Source organism: Trachymyrmex cornetzi, unplaced genomic scaffold (genome assembly GCF_001594075.2).
Source record: "Trachymyrmex cornetzi isolate Tcor2-1 unplaced genomic scaffold, Tcor1.1 scaffold75, whole genome shotgun sequence".
Taxonomy (NCBI): Eukaryota; Metazoa; Arthropoda; class Insecta; order Hymenoptera; family Formicidae; genus Trachymyrmex; species Trachymyrmex cornetzi.
Window position 1 is genome coordinate 1,224,916 of NW_017300081.1, and position 14,743 is coordinate 1,239,658.

General features: G+C 27.8%; 3 protein-coding genes across 3 annotated transcripts; all 3 read left to right on the forward strand.

Moving 5' to 3' along the window:
• The first annotated feature begins 3,408 nt into the window (after nt 1-3,408).
• Nucleotides 3,409-10,487, forward strand: LOC108768109 (uncharacterized). The gene is made up of 9 exons (XM_018518393.1): nt 3,409-3,523; nt 3,591-3,642; nt 7,336-7,538; nt 7,601-7,770; nt 8,465-8,477; nt 9,274-9,366; nt 9,426-9,477; nt 9,578-9,780; nt 9,837-10,487. Exons 1-9 carry the CDS (start codon nt 3,458-3,460, stop codon nt 10,005-10,007), a joined length of 1,023 nt encoding a protein of 340 aa, XP_018373895.1. The 5' UTR covers nt 3,409-3,457; the 3' UTR covers nt 10,008-10,487.
• Nucleotides 10,488-11,356: 869 nt separating this feature from the next.
• On the forward strand, nt 11,357-12,987 carry LOC108768142 (ATP synthase subunit s, mitochondrial). Its single transcript, XM_018518457.1, has 5 exons — nt 11,357-11,492; nt 11,768-11,856; nt 11,937-12,142; nt 12,585-12,747; nt 12,862-12,987. The coding sequence occupies exons 1-5, from the start codon at nt 11,451-11,453 to the stop codon at nt 12,968-12,970; spliced, it is 609 nt and encodes a 202-aa protein (XP_018373959.1). The 5' UTR covers nt 11,357-11,450; the 3' UTR covers nt 12,971-12,987.
• A 197-nt stretch (nt 12,988-13,184) lies between these two features.
• On the forward strand, nt 13,185-14,228 carry LOC108768141 (UPF0544 protein C5orf45). Its single transcript, XM_018518456.1, has 3 exons — nt 13,185-13,444; nt 13,516-13,584; nt 13,681-14,228. Exons 1-3 carry the CDS (start codon nt 13,394-13,396, stop codon nt 14,176-14,178), a joined length of 618 nt encoding a protein of 205 aa, XP_018373958.1. The 5' UTR covers nt 13,185-13,393; the 3' UTR covers nt 14,179-14,228.
• Nucleotides 14,229-14,743: the final 515 nt, after the last annotated feature.

Below are 14,743 nucleotides of genomic sequence, written 5' to 3' on the forward strand. Positions count from 1 at the left end.
CATTATACTTAAAAATAATATAATTTTAAAACTATAAAAAGCAACATTAAGCCATTTATTACATAAATTTCTACATTTAGATATTATAATGTTATTCTGTCGTATACAACTTTAATGTGGATTGAAAATTCAGTGATGAGACCAATATTGCTGTTGATTATTCTTTAATGGAAATAGTTATTTTTCTTTAAAATAGTTATTAATGGAAATTTTAATAACTATTATTTATTATAACTTGGAAGCGATAATAATTGATAATATCAATGCGAATTTTGCAAAAACAACTGTATGTCTGAAAAAGAACATTGTTCGTGTGCAACCTTCACAAAGCAATAATTATTTCACTGATTCATAAATTCAGAATTTGAATTGCATTAGGCCTGTTCTATTTAGCTAAATTTTTGCACTAGTTCATCTTTCTTCCTTATATCTTCAGGAGAAAAGAAGAAGAAAAATGAACTGATGCAAAAGTTCAATCAAAAAGAATAGGCCTATTGTTAAATTTGTAGTGTCAAATTTGATCTGATTTAAACTGCTGTTCCTCAATATTGTCGTTATTTTATACTAGTACGAGAGAGAGAGAAAACAATTTAAAAATTGAATTAAATTTGATGTTATAGATTTATCTGTTAAATTTAACTCAATTTGAACTGTTTTCAAATTGAATCTAATTGAATCCAATTGAATCCAAAAAAAAATTTTCGCTATTCAAATTACATATTTGGATGGATAAAATTTCAATCCATTTCAATTTGTTCTTATTTATTGGGAACATATTTGGAAAATTATGTTTTTTACATTTTTATTTGTAGCACGTTCAACAACCTCCAAAAACTACATTTTTATTTATAACACGTTCAACAACCTTCAAAAAGTAATAGGCCTAAAAAAATTTAACGTATACGTATAAATTATGTGTGTATATGTATAACTTTGTTAATACAATTTATTCCTACAATATTGGCCCTGTATTAATTCAATATATCCTGAATATTTAATCAGTTATTGTTGATACATCGCTACTAGGAGATAGGGTAACTCCGGTATATACGCCGCACCTATCAAAAATTTAATTTATTAAGTATTATTTATTATATTTATAGTATCTTTATAGTATCTTCGAAGAGCTTATTCCAGTATTATTGTTCTCTTACTACTTAGTAACTGTATTCAGATTTTGAACTTCTTTATTGTGCAGTAACTGCGAGAAAAGCAATCCCATGGGGGTGGGATATATGGCTACCCATAGGGAGAGGGGTATGGCTCATGACAAGTTTACAAATAATGCATATAAATAAGACGTATAATGACACAATGACATTATAAAATGTGTTTATAAAGTTTTATTAAGGAATAAGAATGGTAAATATGTATATGAAGTAATAAATAATAATTACAATCTTCCTACATATGTATATTACAAGTGTTATGACATGAGATACATATTTCATATAATGTGTTTATTGCATTTAGTGAATTGAATTCAATCTGCGCACTTTGTATGCTTTGGGCATAAAGCCCGCTTGCTAAAAATGCCGTATATCCCAAACAAGTGGGATATACAAGACAACAAACTAAACAAAGAATACGAAAGCAAAGTTTGTTTAAAAAATCTAAACTTTAATTAAAAATTCCGCAAAAATTCTGTAAGCTTAATTGGACTAAGATAGACATTTTTTGTCTCTCTGAGACAAAATTTTATTTAAATCAAAAGTTTTTGGAATAAAAAATGTCTACACTTGAAAAATCACTACTTTTATCATTTTTTTTCCTTAGAAATTAGTCATCCAATCAGTATGAATAAAAAACGAAAATATTCGGTCAATCTTAAACTATAACAAGAATTTTATTTTATTTTGTACTGTTATTGGTAGTGAAAACTTTATTAGATAAGGCGCCGCGGATGTGCCTTCTTATAATATAATTATAATAAAGTTTTTATAATAAAATTAATATATTATTGTTAAAATCCACATTTTTAGGAAGTTCTATAATTTTTTAATGCTCCTGTTCTTGCGCAGCTCGAGCTTCTGCCATCACTTTAATTGCTTTTGGACCAATTATTTTACCCACCTTCCACGCAAGTTTTACTTTAATATAAGACATTTATCCATTAATAATAATGATATTCTTATATACACATTTTATCCTCCGAAGGTTAGAAAGAGAGAGAAATATGTCTTTCCGTACTTTTAATTAATTTCTGTACCCGGAGAAAATTTTATATTAAGTTTTAATATAATTTTAAATTACACTTTACTATGTCTTGTATTTTCGTATGGACCCTCACAACATAATTCCGACTTAACTTTTCCTATGATAATACTAATTTTTATCACATAAATAAAGTAATTATTTTGTTAAGCGATATTCTAACATGAAAACAGTTAATTTTTACTATGGTACGCAAACAAAATTTGTTGGGTATATATTTTTTACTTATCTTTGTAATACTAACTTTCATTTAACAAAATTTGATTTTGTAACAAAAAATTTTTACTACAAACAAGTGTAAAAATTACGTTGTATTATTGTTTTTAAAAAAATAACTGTAGCATTTAAACTTGTAATTTACGTGAAGACCGCAGCTACTACATTATAGTCATTGTAAATATAAAATTTTCTCCGTGTAACACTGCACTGTTTTTAATGTATAAACTATAGCAAATCTATATTGATAAGAATTCACACTTCACTTTTATCGATAAATGGACATTTGTTGATAAAATGAGATGTAGATACGGACATATATATATATATATATATATATATATAACAATAGTTAACGAGATATTAATTTTTAAAGACAGCCGAATATTGTTTTTCAATAATTTTTTATTCGAGTACTATCAATTTTACAGAAAAACAGCAAGAGATAAAAATTATTTATTTTCTTCTCATAGAGCTTTAAGAATTTTTTCAAAATTTTTTATTAACTCTTTAGTGCTGCATTTTTCTTATCGGCAACTATTTTCATCAACATGAGAAAATACGGTAAAAAATTCTGAAAAAGTTCTCAAAACTTTATGAGACGAAAATAAACAATTTTTATCACTTGCTGTTTTTCTGTAAAGTCGATAGCACTTGAATAAAAAATTATTGAAAACCATTCATCGATTTTTAGTAATTAATATTTAGTTAACTATTGCGAAAATTGCAAAATAATAAAGAATTTTTCGAACAGTTCGTTCTACCTGCTCATGATGGGCGATCCCGTAGGTTACGAACACCCTATATATAGGTATACGTGCACATCATATCATTCGCGCGTATTACATACACATATATAAGTATATAAAATATATCGCTGTTAGATTGTCTCAGATTTCATAGACCATTTGAGGTTGTAATTATTAGGTTTATTTTCTTCCATCTGTACGGAACATTTTCAACATTTTTAAAATATATTTACATTTATTTGCAGTATTTAAATCGAAATCTATATTCGTTATTGACAATGTCTCAAATAATCGTACGAAGAGCTAGGCGTGAAGATTGTAAAGCCGTGCAAAAACTTTCAAAGGTATTTTTTATTGATAACTGATAAAAACGTTGAACAACTTTTATGCATAAAAAATGTCATTTTGCAGGAACTGCTAAACTACGAAAAGCTGTCCGATAAACCAGAAATTGATGACAAAAGTGAGATTTATGTACTTTCATATTATGTTATAAAATATCTCTAAAACAATATTTTATGATAAAAATTTTTTAGCCTTCGAAAGAGATGGTTTCGGTGAGCAACCTTTATATTTGTGTAATGTAGCAACATGTGATGAAAAGATCATTGGATATGCAGTCTCTCATTACACCTATTCCACATGGTGTGGAAAAGGTATGTTGCTGCAAGATCTTTATGTGACATCGGATTTTCGAGGGAAACATGTTGGCAGCAAGCTTCTAAAAGCCGTTGCAAAGGTATGCTCAATTCGAATTGCATATGGAATATGTACCTGATTACGAAATATTTGCAGGAAGCAATTGAAAATGATTGTCACAAACTAGACTTCGTGGTTCTTGAGTGGAACCCAGCTCAAGAATTTTACAAAAGACATGGTGCTATTGATCTGTCATCTAAGGAACCGTGGCACCGTTACCGTATTTTAGAAAAAAATTTGAAAAAATTGGCATCTGATTGTGAATAACGTAAATGTATTGTAATTAACTAACAGCGGTAATGATTATATTATATATACAAATATTTAATTTGTATCAAACGCACTTTAAAATTAAAACTAAACAATAATTATTGCAACGGCAATAATTGTAAATTAATAATAAAGTATTAATAAAAAAATATTAATAAAAATAAAGACTATTGAGTGCACGAAATTGATCTTTAACTCAATATATTTTCAAAAAATGTGGGTCACAATTATTGTGCCGTGCATTCTCTATTATTATTATTATTTTATTATTTCAAAAGTGAAAGCTCAATCAAAAATTTCTCGTGTAAATTGTATTGTAAAATAAGATTAAAAAATTATTTCTTTAATCTAAAATAATACATACTGTATTAAGTAATATATTAATATTATTTTTGTGATATTTGATGTATTCCAGCGTGCATCACATCGTATAATTTTTTTTAGTCAAGTGATTTTTAGTCAATTGGTATTTCTCCTTTCTGATCGATTCATCTTATTTATCTTATCTTATCCATAGATTTTATAGATATAACAAGACGTACTGTGCCCATACTTCTCTCTTTAAGAGAAATTGCAAATAGAGATATGTTTCGCGCAAGCTTAACATGTGTTACATTGTAATGTTTCATTTTATTTTGTATATTTTTTTAATTACCTGTACTTTACATGTATAAAGAGATTTTTTAATCTTATTTCCTTCTTTGCTACAATATATCATTTAACATTTTTACAATAATATTAATGCATTATATGTTTAACTGACATGCGCAATGCAGACTTGCGAACACTTTGAGAAAGAGAAGTACGTCTCTCTTCAACCTCTTCCGGATACTGTTTCAAATGCAAAAACTACAGCAATTAATACTAGTTCACATCGGACGAAGTCTACGTATAGATCATACATGTATGTAGATATGTATGTATACTTACATACATAAATACCAATCATTACATTATATGCATATATCTATTACATTATCATCGCAATTCAGTTACCACAGATCATTCAAGGAAATATATAATTATTAGGTTTGCTCTCTTACATACTTTGGTACATTTATTGATATTTGACACCGGAATTTATATTTTTGATTTTGTTTGAAATAATTATACGAAAAGATAGACGTAAAAAATTTTTCATGCATGGAATATGTATAAATATGTATAAACATACATAAGCACGCATAAATATTCATAAACATATGTAATTATATATGAAATATGTCCATACATGTTCATACATCCTCCTTTCTTTTGTAAACTTACTTTTTAGTGTAATAGAAATAATAATACAGTAATGTGAAAACATTAAAAATAATTAAGTGGATAATTTTCGTATTGTTTGTTTTAGAAAAAAAAACAAGCTTGGAAAAATGTAAAAAAAATTGCTTACACATAATTATGCATAATTTTATATATAATTATGCGTAAGTAATTTTTTTACAATTCTTTAAACTTGATTTTTTCTGAAACAAATAGTGCGAAAATTACGTTTTTAATGTCTTCACATTATTATTATTATTTCTATTACACTAAAAAGTAATTTTACAAAGGAAAGAAGAATATATGACATATTTCATATATAATTATACATGTTTATGGATATTTATGCGTGTTTATGTTTATACATACATATTTATAGATGAAAAATTTTTTACCGGAGAGTGAAGATTGTGGAGCCATCAGAATGCTCATACAGGTAATTTTTTCGATAATCGATAACGATTGAACAATATAAACAATATTATTCTTCACGAATTGGTAGACTACGATAAAATGCCCGATGGACCAAAAATTGATTATAAAAGTGAGATTTATATATAATATTTTTATATTATGACAGTTATATATTTTATTATGTTATGAAATATCTTTAAAATAATATCTTATTACAAATGTTACATTTTTCCTTTCTGTGATTGCGTTCTTGGCTCAGTTTGTTTTATTTCAATATGATATTCTTATATATATACATATTTTATCCTCCGAAGGTTAGAGAGAGAAATATGTCTTTCCGTACTTCTAATTAACTTCTGTAACACTGCACAGTTCTTAATGTATGAACTATAGCAAATCTATATTGATAAGATAGTCACATTTCACTTTTATTGACAAATGGGTGCATTTGTTGATAAAATGTGATGTAAATACGAACATATACAAGGTGTCCGTAACGTATGGGATCGCTCGTCATGAGCAGGTAGAGCGAACTGAACTGAATCGAAAAGTCTTATATTTATTTGCAATTTCGCAATAGTTAACGAGATATTAATTTTTAAAGACAGCCGAATATTGTTTTTCAATAATTTTTTATTCGAGTACTATCAATTTTACAGAAAAACAGCAAGAGATAAAAATTATTTATTTTCTTCTCATAGAGCTTTAAGAATTTTTTCAAAATTTTTTATTAACTCTTTAGTGCTGCATTTTTCTTATCGGCAACTATTTTCATCAACATGAGAAAATACGGTAAAAAATTCTGAAAAAGTTCTCAAAACTTTATGAGACGAAAATAAACAATTTTTATCACTTGCTGTTTTTCTGTAAAGTCGATAGCACTTGAATAAAAAATTATTGAAAACCATTCATCGATTTTTAGTAATTAATATTTAGTTAACTATTGCGAAAATTGCAAAATAATAAAGAATTTTTCGAACAGTTCGTTCTACCTGCTCATGATGGGCGATCCCGTAGGTTACGAACACCCTATATATAGGTATACGTGCACATCATATCATTCGCGCGTATTACATACACATATATAAGTATATATAATATATCGCTGTTAGATTGTCTCAGATTTCACAGACCATTTGAGGTTGCAATTGTTAGGTTTACTTTCTTCCATCTGTACGGAATATTTTCAACATTTTTTTAATATTCACATTTATTTGCGATATTTAAACCGAAATCTATCCTTGTTATTGACAATGTCTGAAATAATCGTACGAAGAGCTAGGCGTGAAGATTGTAAAGCCGTCCAAAAACTTGCACAAGTATTTTTTGTTATAACCGATAAAAACGTTGGACAACTTTTATGCATAAAAGATATCATTTTGCAGGAACTGCTAGACTATGAAAAGCTGTCCGATAGACCACAAATTGATGATAAAAGTGAGATTTGTGTGCTTTCATATTATGTTATGAAATGTGTCTAAAACAATATTTTATGATAAAAATTGTTTAGCCTTCGAAAGAGATGGTTTCGACGGGCAACCTTTATATTTGTGTAACGTGGCAACATGTGATGAAAAGATCATTGGATACGCAGTCTCTCATTATACTTATTCAACATGGTGTGGAAAAGGTATGTTGCTGGAAGATATTTATGTAACACCGAATTTTCGAGGGAAACATGTTGGCAGCAAGCTTCTAAAAGCCGTCGCGATGGTATGTTCAATTATTGTCAAGATTGCATATACAATATGTATCTGATTACGAAATATTTGTAGGAAGCAATTGAGAATGATTGTCACAAACTAGACTTTGTAGTTCTTGAGTGGAACCCAGCGCAAGAATTTTACAAAAGACATGGTGCCATTGATCTGACATCTAAGGAACCGTGGCATCGTTACCGTATTTTTGAAGAAAATTTGAAAAAATTGGCATCTGATTGTGAATAGCATAAATGTATTGTAATTAATTAACAGCAGTAATGATTATATTATATATACAAATATTTAATTTGTATGAAATATCACAAAAATAATATTAATGTATTACTTAATACAATATGTATTACTTAAGATTAAAGAAAGAATTTTTAAATCTCATTATATAATATAATTTATATGAGAAATTTTTTATAGTTTTCAATTTTGAAATAATAAAACAATAATAAAAATAGAGAAAGCACGGCACAATAATTATAATGCAAAATTTTTTGAAAATATATTAAGTTGAAAATCAATTTTTTGCACTCAATAGTCTTTATTTTTATTAATATTTTATTATTAATTTAAAATTATAATTTCAAAATTAAAATTAAACAGTAATTATTGCAATGGCTATAATTTTAAATTAATAATAAAATATTAATAAAAATAAAGACTATTGAGTGCAACGAAATTGATTTTTATCCCAATATATTTTCAAAAAATTTTACGCTATAATTATTGTGCCGTACTTTCTCTATTTTTATTTTATTATTATATTATTATTATTTTATTATTTCAAAATTGAAAACTCAATAAAAAATTTCTCGTATAAATTATATTATAAATTAAGATTAAAAAATTATTTCTTTAATTTTAAGTAATACATATTGTATTAAGTAATATATTAATATTATTTCTGTGATATTTTATACATTCCAGCGTGTATCGCAATGTATAATTTTTTAAATCAAATTGATTTTTAATTGTGCTCTTTTGATATTTCTCCTTTCCGATCGGTTTATTCTGTTTATCTTATCTTATCCATCGACTTTATAGATATAACAAGACTGTGTCCTTGTCCGTACTTCTCTCTCCAAGAGAAATTGGAAGTAGATATGTTTCGCGCATGCTTGACATGTATTATATATTGAACGTTTAATTTTATTTTGTATATTTTTTTTAATTACCTGCACTTTACATTTTTAAAGAGAATCTTATTTCCTTCTTTGCTACAATATATCATTTAACATTTTTATAATAATATTAATGCGTTATATGTTTAAGTGACATGCGCAAAGCAGACTTGCGGACACTTTGAGAAAGAGAAGTAAAGCCGGCGGCACGCGATGCTTGTTTTCCTGCTGGATTGCTAGCTGGATTAGAATCTTGCCACGCATCGTATTGGCTGTGGTGCTATCAGTGCTAATATCGCAGCCAATGCAGTGGCAAGATTTCAATCCAGCAAGAAAACAAGCATCGTGCACCGCAGGCTTAAAATACGTCTCTCTCCAATCTCTTCCGGATACAAATGCAGAAACTATAGCAATTAATACTAGTCCACATCTGACGAAGCTACGTATAGATCATACATGTATGCATATATGTATGTATATTTACATACATAAATACCAATCATTACATTATATCCATATATCTATTAGATTAGATCAGTTATCACAGATCATTCAAGGGCATATAATCATTAGGTTTGCTTTCTTACATATATTCGTACATTTATTGATATTTAACGCCGGAATTTATATTTGTTTTCGATAATGTCTGAAATAATCATACGAAAAGCTAGACGTGAAGATTGTGAAGCCATCAGAATGCTCATACAGGTAATTTTTGTTGATAACCGATAACGATTGGATAATATAAAGAATATATTATTTTTCAGGAATTGGCAGACTACGAAAAAATGCCCGATGGACCAGAAATTGATTATAAAAGTGAGATATATATATTTTTATATTATAACAGTTATATATTTATGTTATGAAATATCTTTAACATAATATCTTATGGTAAAAAACTTGGAAAAACTTTTAGCCTTAGAAAGAGATGGCTTCGACGGACATCCTTTATATTTCTGTAACGTAGCAACATCTGATGAAAAGGTCATTGGATATACTTTGTCTTATTACACTTATTCCACATGGTGTGGAAAATCTATGTATCTGGAAGATATCTATGTAACGTCGGACTTTCGAGGAAAACATGTTGGCAAGAAACTTCTAAAAGCTGTTGCAAAGGTACGTTCAGTTAGAGTAACATATGTGATATATGTCTAATAATAAAATATTTGCAGGAAGCAATTGAGAATGATTGTCATAAACTAGACTTTGTGGTTCTTAAGTGGAATCCAGCACAAGAGTTTTACAAAATGTATGGAGCCAATGATCTGACATCAAAGGAACAATGGCACTGTTATCGTTTCATCGAAGAAGATTTGAAAAAATTAGCATCTGATTGTGAATAGCATGAATAAGATATTCTAATTATTGACAACGGCAATCATTAAAATAGGGTGGCTATTAGAATTGTGTTAAAACAAATGTTTGTCAAAACAAAGTAGGAAAATATAATGGTTTATTTTCAACATAATCCTAATAGTCACCCTGCAGTATTATATATACAAATACTTAAAATGTATCAAACTCACTTCAAAGTAAAATGTTAAAAAAAAATTGTGTCCCGTTTCAAAACAAATGGATTACTATATGTTTTGTAATTAAACTCTTTGTATTTTTCATCTTTTCTCTTTTTCTCTCCAATATATCTAACTGTAAGCTATAACTTAGATCAATTCTACTAATTTAAGGGCCAGTTGTTCCACCTTTTGATAAATTTTACCTGCTAGGTAAATCTGCCAATCCACGCATGTGATTGAGTAATCTTGCTACTTACCCGACAGGTAAAATTTACGAAAAGGTGGAACAACTGTTGAACTGTGCCTATGTGTAAAAAATGTGACATTAGTATAGCACAAAAAATGAACTCAGAAAGAAGCTTGAAAATATATATCTGACACACCAGTGTTTTAAATGGAACTCGAGTTTACTGGCGCCCCTGTGTGCACAAATGTTCACGTTGAACTACGTAGCCACGGATATTTTCGGCGGGCAATACGTCTTTTAATCTTGTTCTGTGCTATTTACATTATATTGCAATGGTGTTGTTCCATCTAAAAATGTCAAAAGTAATTACATAATGATATATTCTAAAAATAATAACTAAATTCGGAATAATTTAAACTTAAGAAAAACATTAGAAATATAAAAAGCGTCACATGAATATTTATCATTTAAATTAAATGATATAGGCCGGTATTCATAGTTGAGTCTTATTTCAAGACCGTCTTAAGTAATGTCTTAAGACTCTAATGCAGCCTTCTGATTGGTTCGTGACTTCTTAAGACCGGTCTTGAATATAAGATCTGACTATGAATACCGGCCATAATCAAAAAGTTGAGTGCATCTTCTCTGTTGCGTTTTTTTTTTTTAATAGTTAACGCTTTTTAACTTTTTTATATTTTTTAGATTTAAATTATTCCAATTTTTAATTAATATATTTTTATAATGCATTATTGTTACTGTATACGTGATTTGTGGACCTACCATAGAATAGAAGCAGAGAAACTTGAGAGAGGACGTGATGGGCCTCTTTCTAAGGAACTATCGAAGAGGATCCTCTTTGATCATACGCTGTACTTTCACAGTACCAGTTATTATGTATATTGTCTTCGACTAGAGGTCTCCACAGTCTCTCTCCTGTCGATAATAGTACGCCGTATTGATACCATTGGTACGGTACAGGCAGAGGTACATATATCCGGTACAAGGAAACTGTTTGATTGACAATTGTGTTCACAATAAATTTAATCTTCTATAGTCATGCTTACAGGCGTGTTGTAAACTTGTACATGCAGTTGATTAGAATAATTAAAGGCACAATGATGCCACGCGTATGATATACTATTATATTTTGTATTTGTCAATACCATAATATGATTAACTCTCATTTTTATTATCACATTTTGTTTATTTTATATATGTATATAAAAAATGATTATATCAAATAAACAAAGTGTGATACAATAACATGTTGAAAGATGCTTAACTCGAATCGTGTTTTTGATTTCTATATGAAATAACAATTGACAGTAATATAAAATGCAGGAACTTTATTTATTTATTATATAATTTTTATTATATTATATAAATGTTATATATTATATAGATATTAAATGGACTCTTAATCACCACGAATCATTGTCGAAAAGTGCCTAACAGAGAATTCTTCTATTGGTTAACCATAATATTTAACAGGTATCCGACAAAATTCATTATTATATTAATTGTTAGATCATTTGCTAATATATAACTTTTAAGATAATAATTATTTTGAGGGTTGACTATGAAAGAATTCAGTCGGTTGGCCCAGATCGTGCATGTGCTGAGTGGCTCTTAAAGAATGGTGCCAGTGTCAGATGGAAAGGTTTTTCAGAACACTTAAAAGATTACAATAAATTACAGTCGGATGAAAATCGATGTTATATTCAAGCAATAGATGGTACAGACTCTGGAATAACACATGTAGGGTTTCCATACTTGGGTTAGTATCATATTAAATGTGCATGTGTATACATGATAAATAATAATAATAATATTTGACAGTGAGATTTAACTCAGAATACTTTGATAATAGCAATATAATTAATACGACATAATTTGGAATCAGATATTAATTTAAATTTTTCATTAAGAACAATGAATGTACTAATCAAATGTGTATTATGTTAATTAATATTGTAATAGAGATAAAATAGCAACCCAATCAACACAAAGTCTAAAATTATATGACATAAGACGCCTTTAAGTCGTCTTTTAGATGCAGAAAGCGTCTTATGACCTGATTTTAAACACTTTTTGTTGTCCGGGAAACTTCTTATTGTTAGTTTAAAAAAATCAGTTGCATATTCATAAATGAATTCTTGTACATCGTCATGTTGTTAGATAGGTAATATTTATAAAGGGTAATATTTATAGAAATTCAGTTGGTTGCAGGTATATCGACGAGATAAAACTCATACGTTGTCGTTATTTATATAACACCGCCTTACCACTATTATCAGCAGTGAAAGATACCCTAACTACTCTTGAAATCAAAGATTGTAAGAGTATAACCGATCAAGGAGTGCGCAGTTTAAAAAATCTCAAGTAAGCATCTTATATTACTATACATATATTTACATTTAAAAAATATTATTTTCAATGCTTGTTAAATTGTAAAAATATATAGCTCAAATATTGAATTCTTTTTATCTTCTACAGAAATCTGAAGACTCTAAAGATTACTGATATTCCATACCTGGAAGATAAAGCTTCACTTAGGAGAGAGCTTACAGAAGCTCTGCCAAATTGTACAATAGAATTGAAGTAAATTATATGGAACATCAATGTTAGTAGTACATCTGTGTACAATAAATGTCTAGATTTGTCATTTTTTTTTTGAACGTATATAATACAAAATATATTAATTCAATATGTATTTTATAAAATAATATATAAAAAATAAATTAAGAATTTACTTTTACTTTTAGGACATATTCGTGTGTGTGTATCCTACTCCACTCTATTATTTTAAATTAGTCTGTTCTTTTGTCGCTGCATTGCGAGTGCATTAAAATTTTCTACTCTCGCCAACTTCAAATACATATCTATTTCATTTTAAGTACTACGAGTGTATCTACACCGGTTCAGCTACAAAGAACATCTGACATTTCCTGAGTGGCGGTTATAGTCGTACTTGAATTTGAAGCTCTGTGTAGTTTCCTAGTTTTCGAATTACAACATATTTTCAGAAATGCCACAAGATATGAATGTTTTACGTTGTTATTCTTGCAAAATGTACCAAGTAAGCTTAAATTGGATGTCATTAATAGTAGCATTTGTTATAACCTATTCATTTTTTTCGCATCTTTATAGGTACATATAGTGAAGAAAGCACGCAAATGGCAGTGCAAATTGTGTAATGCAAAACAATCCATACAGAAGGTACACGTTTCAAGATTCATTAGAGATAACAAATAATACGATTTGTTATAATTTTTATTTTGATTAAATATTAAATCACATTGTTTTTATTTTTAGGTATATTTTCAAGGATCTGGCAAAGACTGTCGTCTTCATGTTCAACATTTGAATTATTTGAAGACAAATGACGTATCATTTTCCTTATATCAAGAGAACAGCAATGATGATTGTAACACTACCAACACTGTTCAAGAATTAGACATTGATAAACCTGTTGAAAGTGAGTGGGCAAAATATCTATACTCGCCAAAGGAAGAATATCTATCTGATGCACAAAATTCATTTTCTAATAGTATTCATGAGACTGAAGATATGATAACAAAAGAGAAATGTAATGCTATAAATAATGATTTATGTGATTCTGAAGATATTGTAGATGATTTTGTAAGTGAAAATATTGCTGATAAAACGGAGAAGATATGTTCTACAAGTTATAATTGTAGAATCGAAGATAAATGTAATTTGCAAGATAGCGGTAAATCAAACAAAGATCATAATGATATTGCTAACATCTTTGAAACTTTTAGTGAATTAGATGATCCTATCGATATTTAATTTTCATGAATGATTGGATAGTTCCTATGTAAATTAGTAAAAGAACACTGCAGAAATTTACAGTATTTGAATTAAATATATATCATTTTCCTGAAAAGTAACATTTTATTACAGAATTTAATACATAAAAAATTCAAAAAAATATATCAATTGTTTTTTTCACAAATTTTAATATATATTCTACAATTTCAATTAAATGCATAAATTATTTACCTACTTCTCATTATCTATATACATACATATGTATTTTTGGTAATTAAATAACATTTTTTAATTTATAATGTTTCCTATATAAAGAAAATAATACCGCAGAGACAAAATGTTTGTTCTTCTAAATTCTAGACTTAAATACATTGTTTTCTTTTGTTACATTTCTTTTCTAATAAAAATAAATGTGAATGACAGTTTAGTATATAATATAAAGAAGAGAGGAAAGGTAGAATGCTGATTGAAAGATGTTATTACATACATTTTTTAATTTTTATATATCTAAAATAATTTGAATTTGTAAACTATTGCAATATCAACAAAAACTCATACAACATATTATAAAAATAAGTAACTA

What these genes read in the sequence shown, in the direction of transcription:
- LOC108768109 (XM_018518393.1), top strand. Translation starts at nt 3,458, where the DNA reads ATGTCTCAAATAATCGTACGAAGAGCTAGGCGTGAAGATTGTAAAGCC. An exon ending in TTCTAAAAGCCGTCGCGATG is followed by an intron (nt 7,539 to 7,600) that starts GTATGTTCAATT and finishes AAATATTTGTAG; the next exon opens with GAAGCAATTGAGAATGATTG. An exon ending in TTCTAAAAGCTGTTGCAAAG is followed by an intron (nt 9,781 to 9,836) that starts GTACGTTCAGTT and finishes AAATATTTGCAG; the next exon opens with GAAGCAATTGAGAATGATTG.
- LOC108768142 (XM_018518457.1), top strand. Translation starts at nt 11,451, where the DNA reads ATGCAGTTGATTAGAATAATTAAAGGCACAATGATGCCACGC. An exon ending in AAGGCACAATGATGCCACGC is followed by an intron (nt 11,493 to 11,767) that starts GTATGATATACT and finishes TATATTATATAG; the next exon opens with ATATTAAATGGACTCTTAAT. An exon ending in TTAACCATAATATTTAACAG is followed by an intron (nt 11,857 to 11,936) that starts GTATCCGACAAA and finishes AATTATTTTGAG; the next exon opens with GGTTGACTATGAAAGAATTC.
- LOC108768141 (XM_018518456.1), top strand. Translation starts at nt 13,394, where the DNA reads ATGCCACAAGATATGAATGTTTTACGTTGTTATTCTTGCAAAATGTAC. An exon ending in ATTCTTGCAAAATGTACCAA is followed by an intron (nt 13,445 to 13,515) that starts GTAAGCTTAAAT and finishes GCATCTTTATAG; the next exon opens with GTACATATAGTGAAGAAAGC. An exon ending in CAAAACAATCCATACAGAAG is followed by an intron (nt 13,585 to 13,680) that starts GTACACGTTTCA and finishes TTTTATTTTTAG; the next exon opens with GTATATTTTCAAGGATCTGG.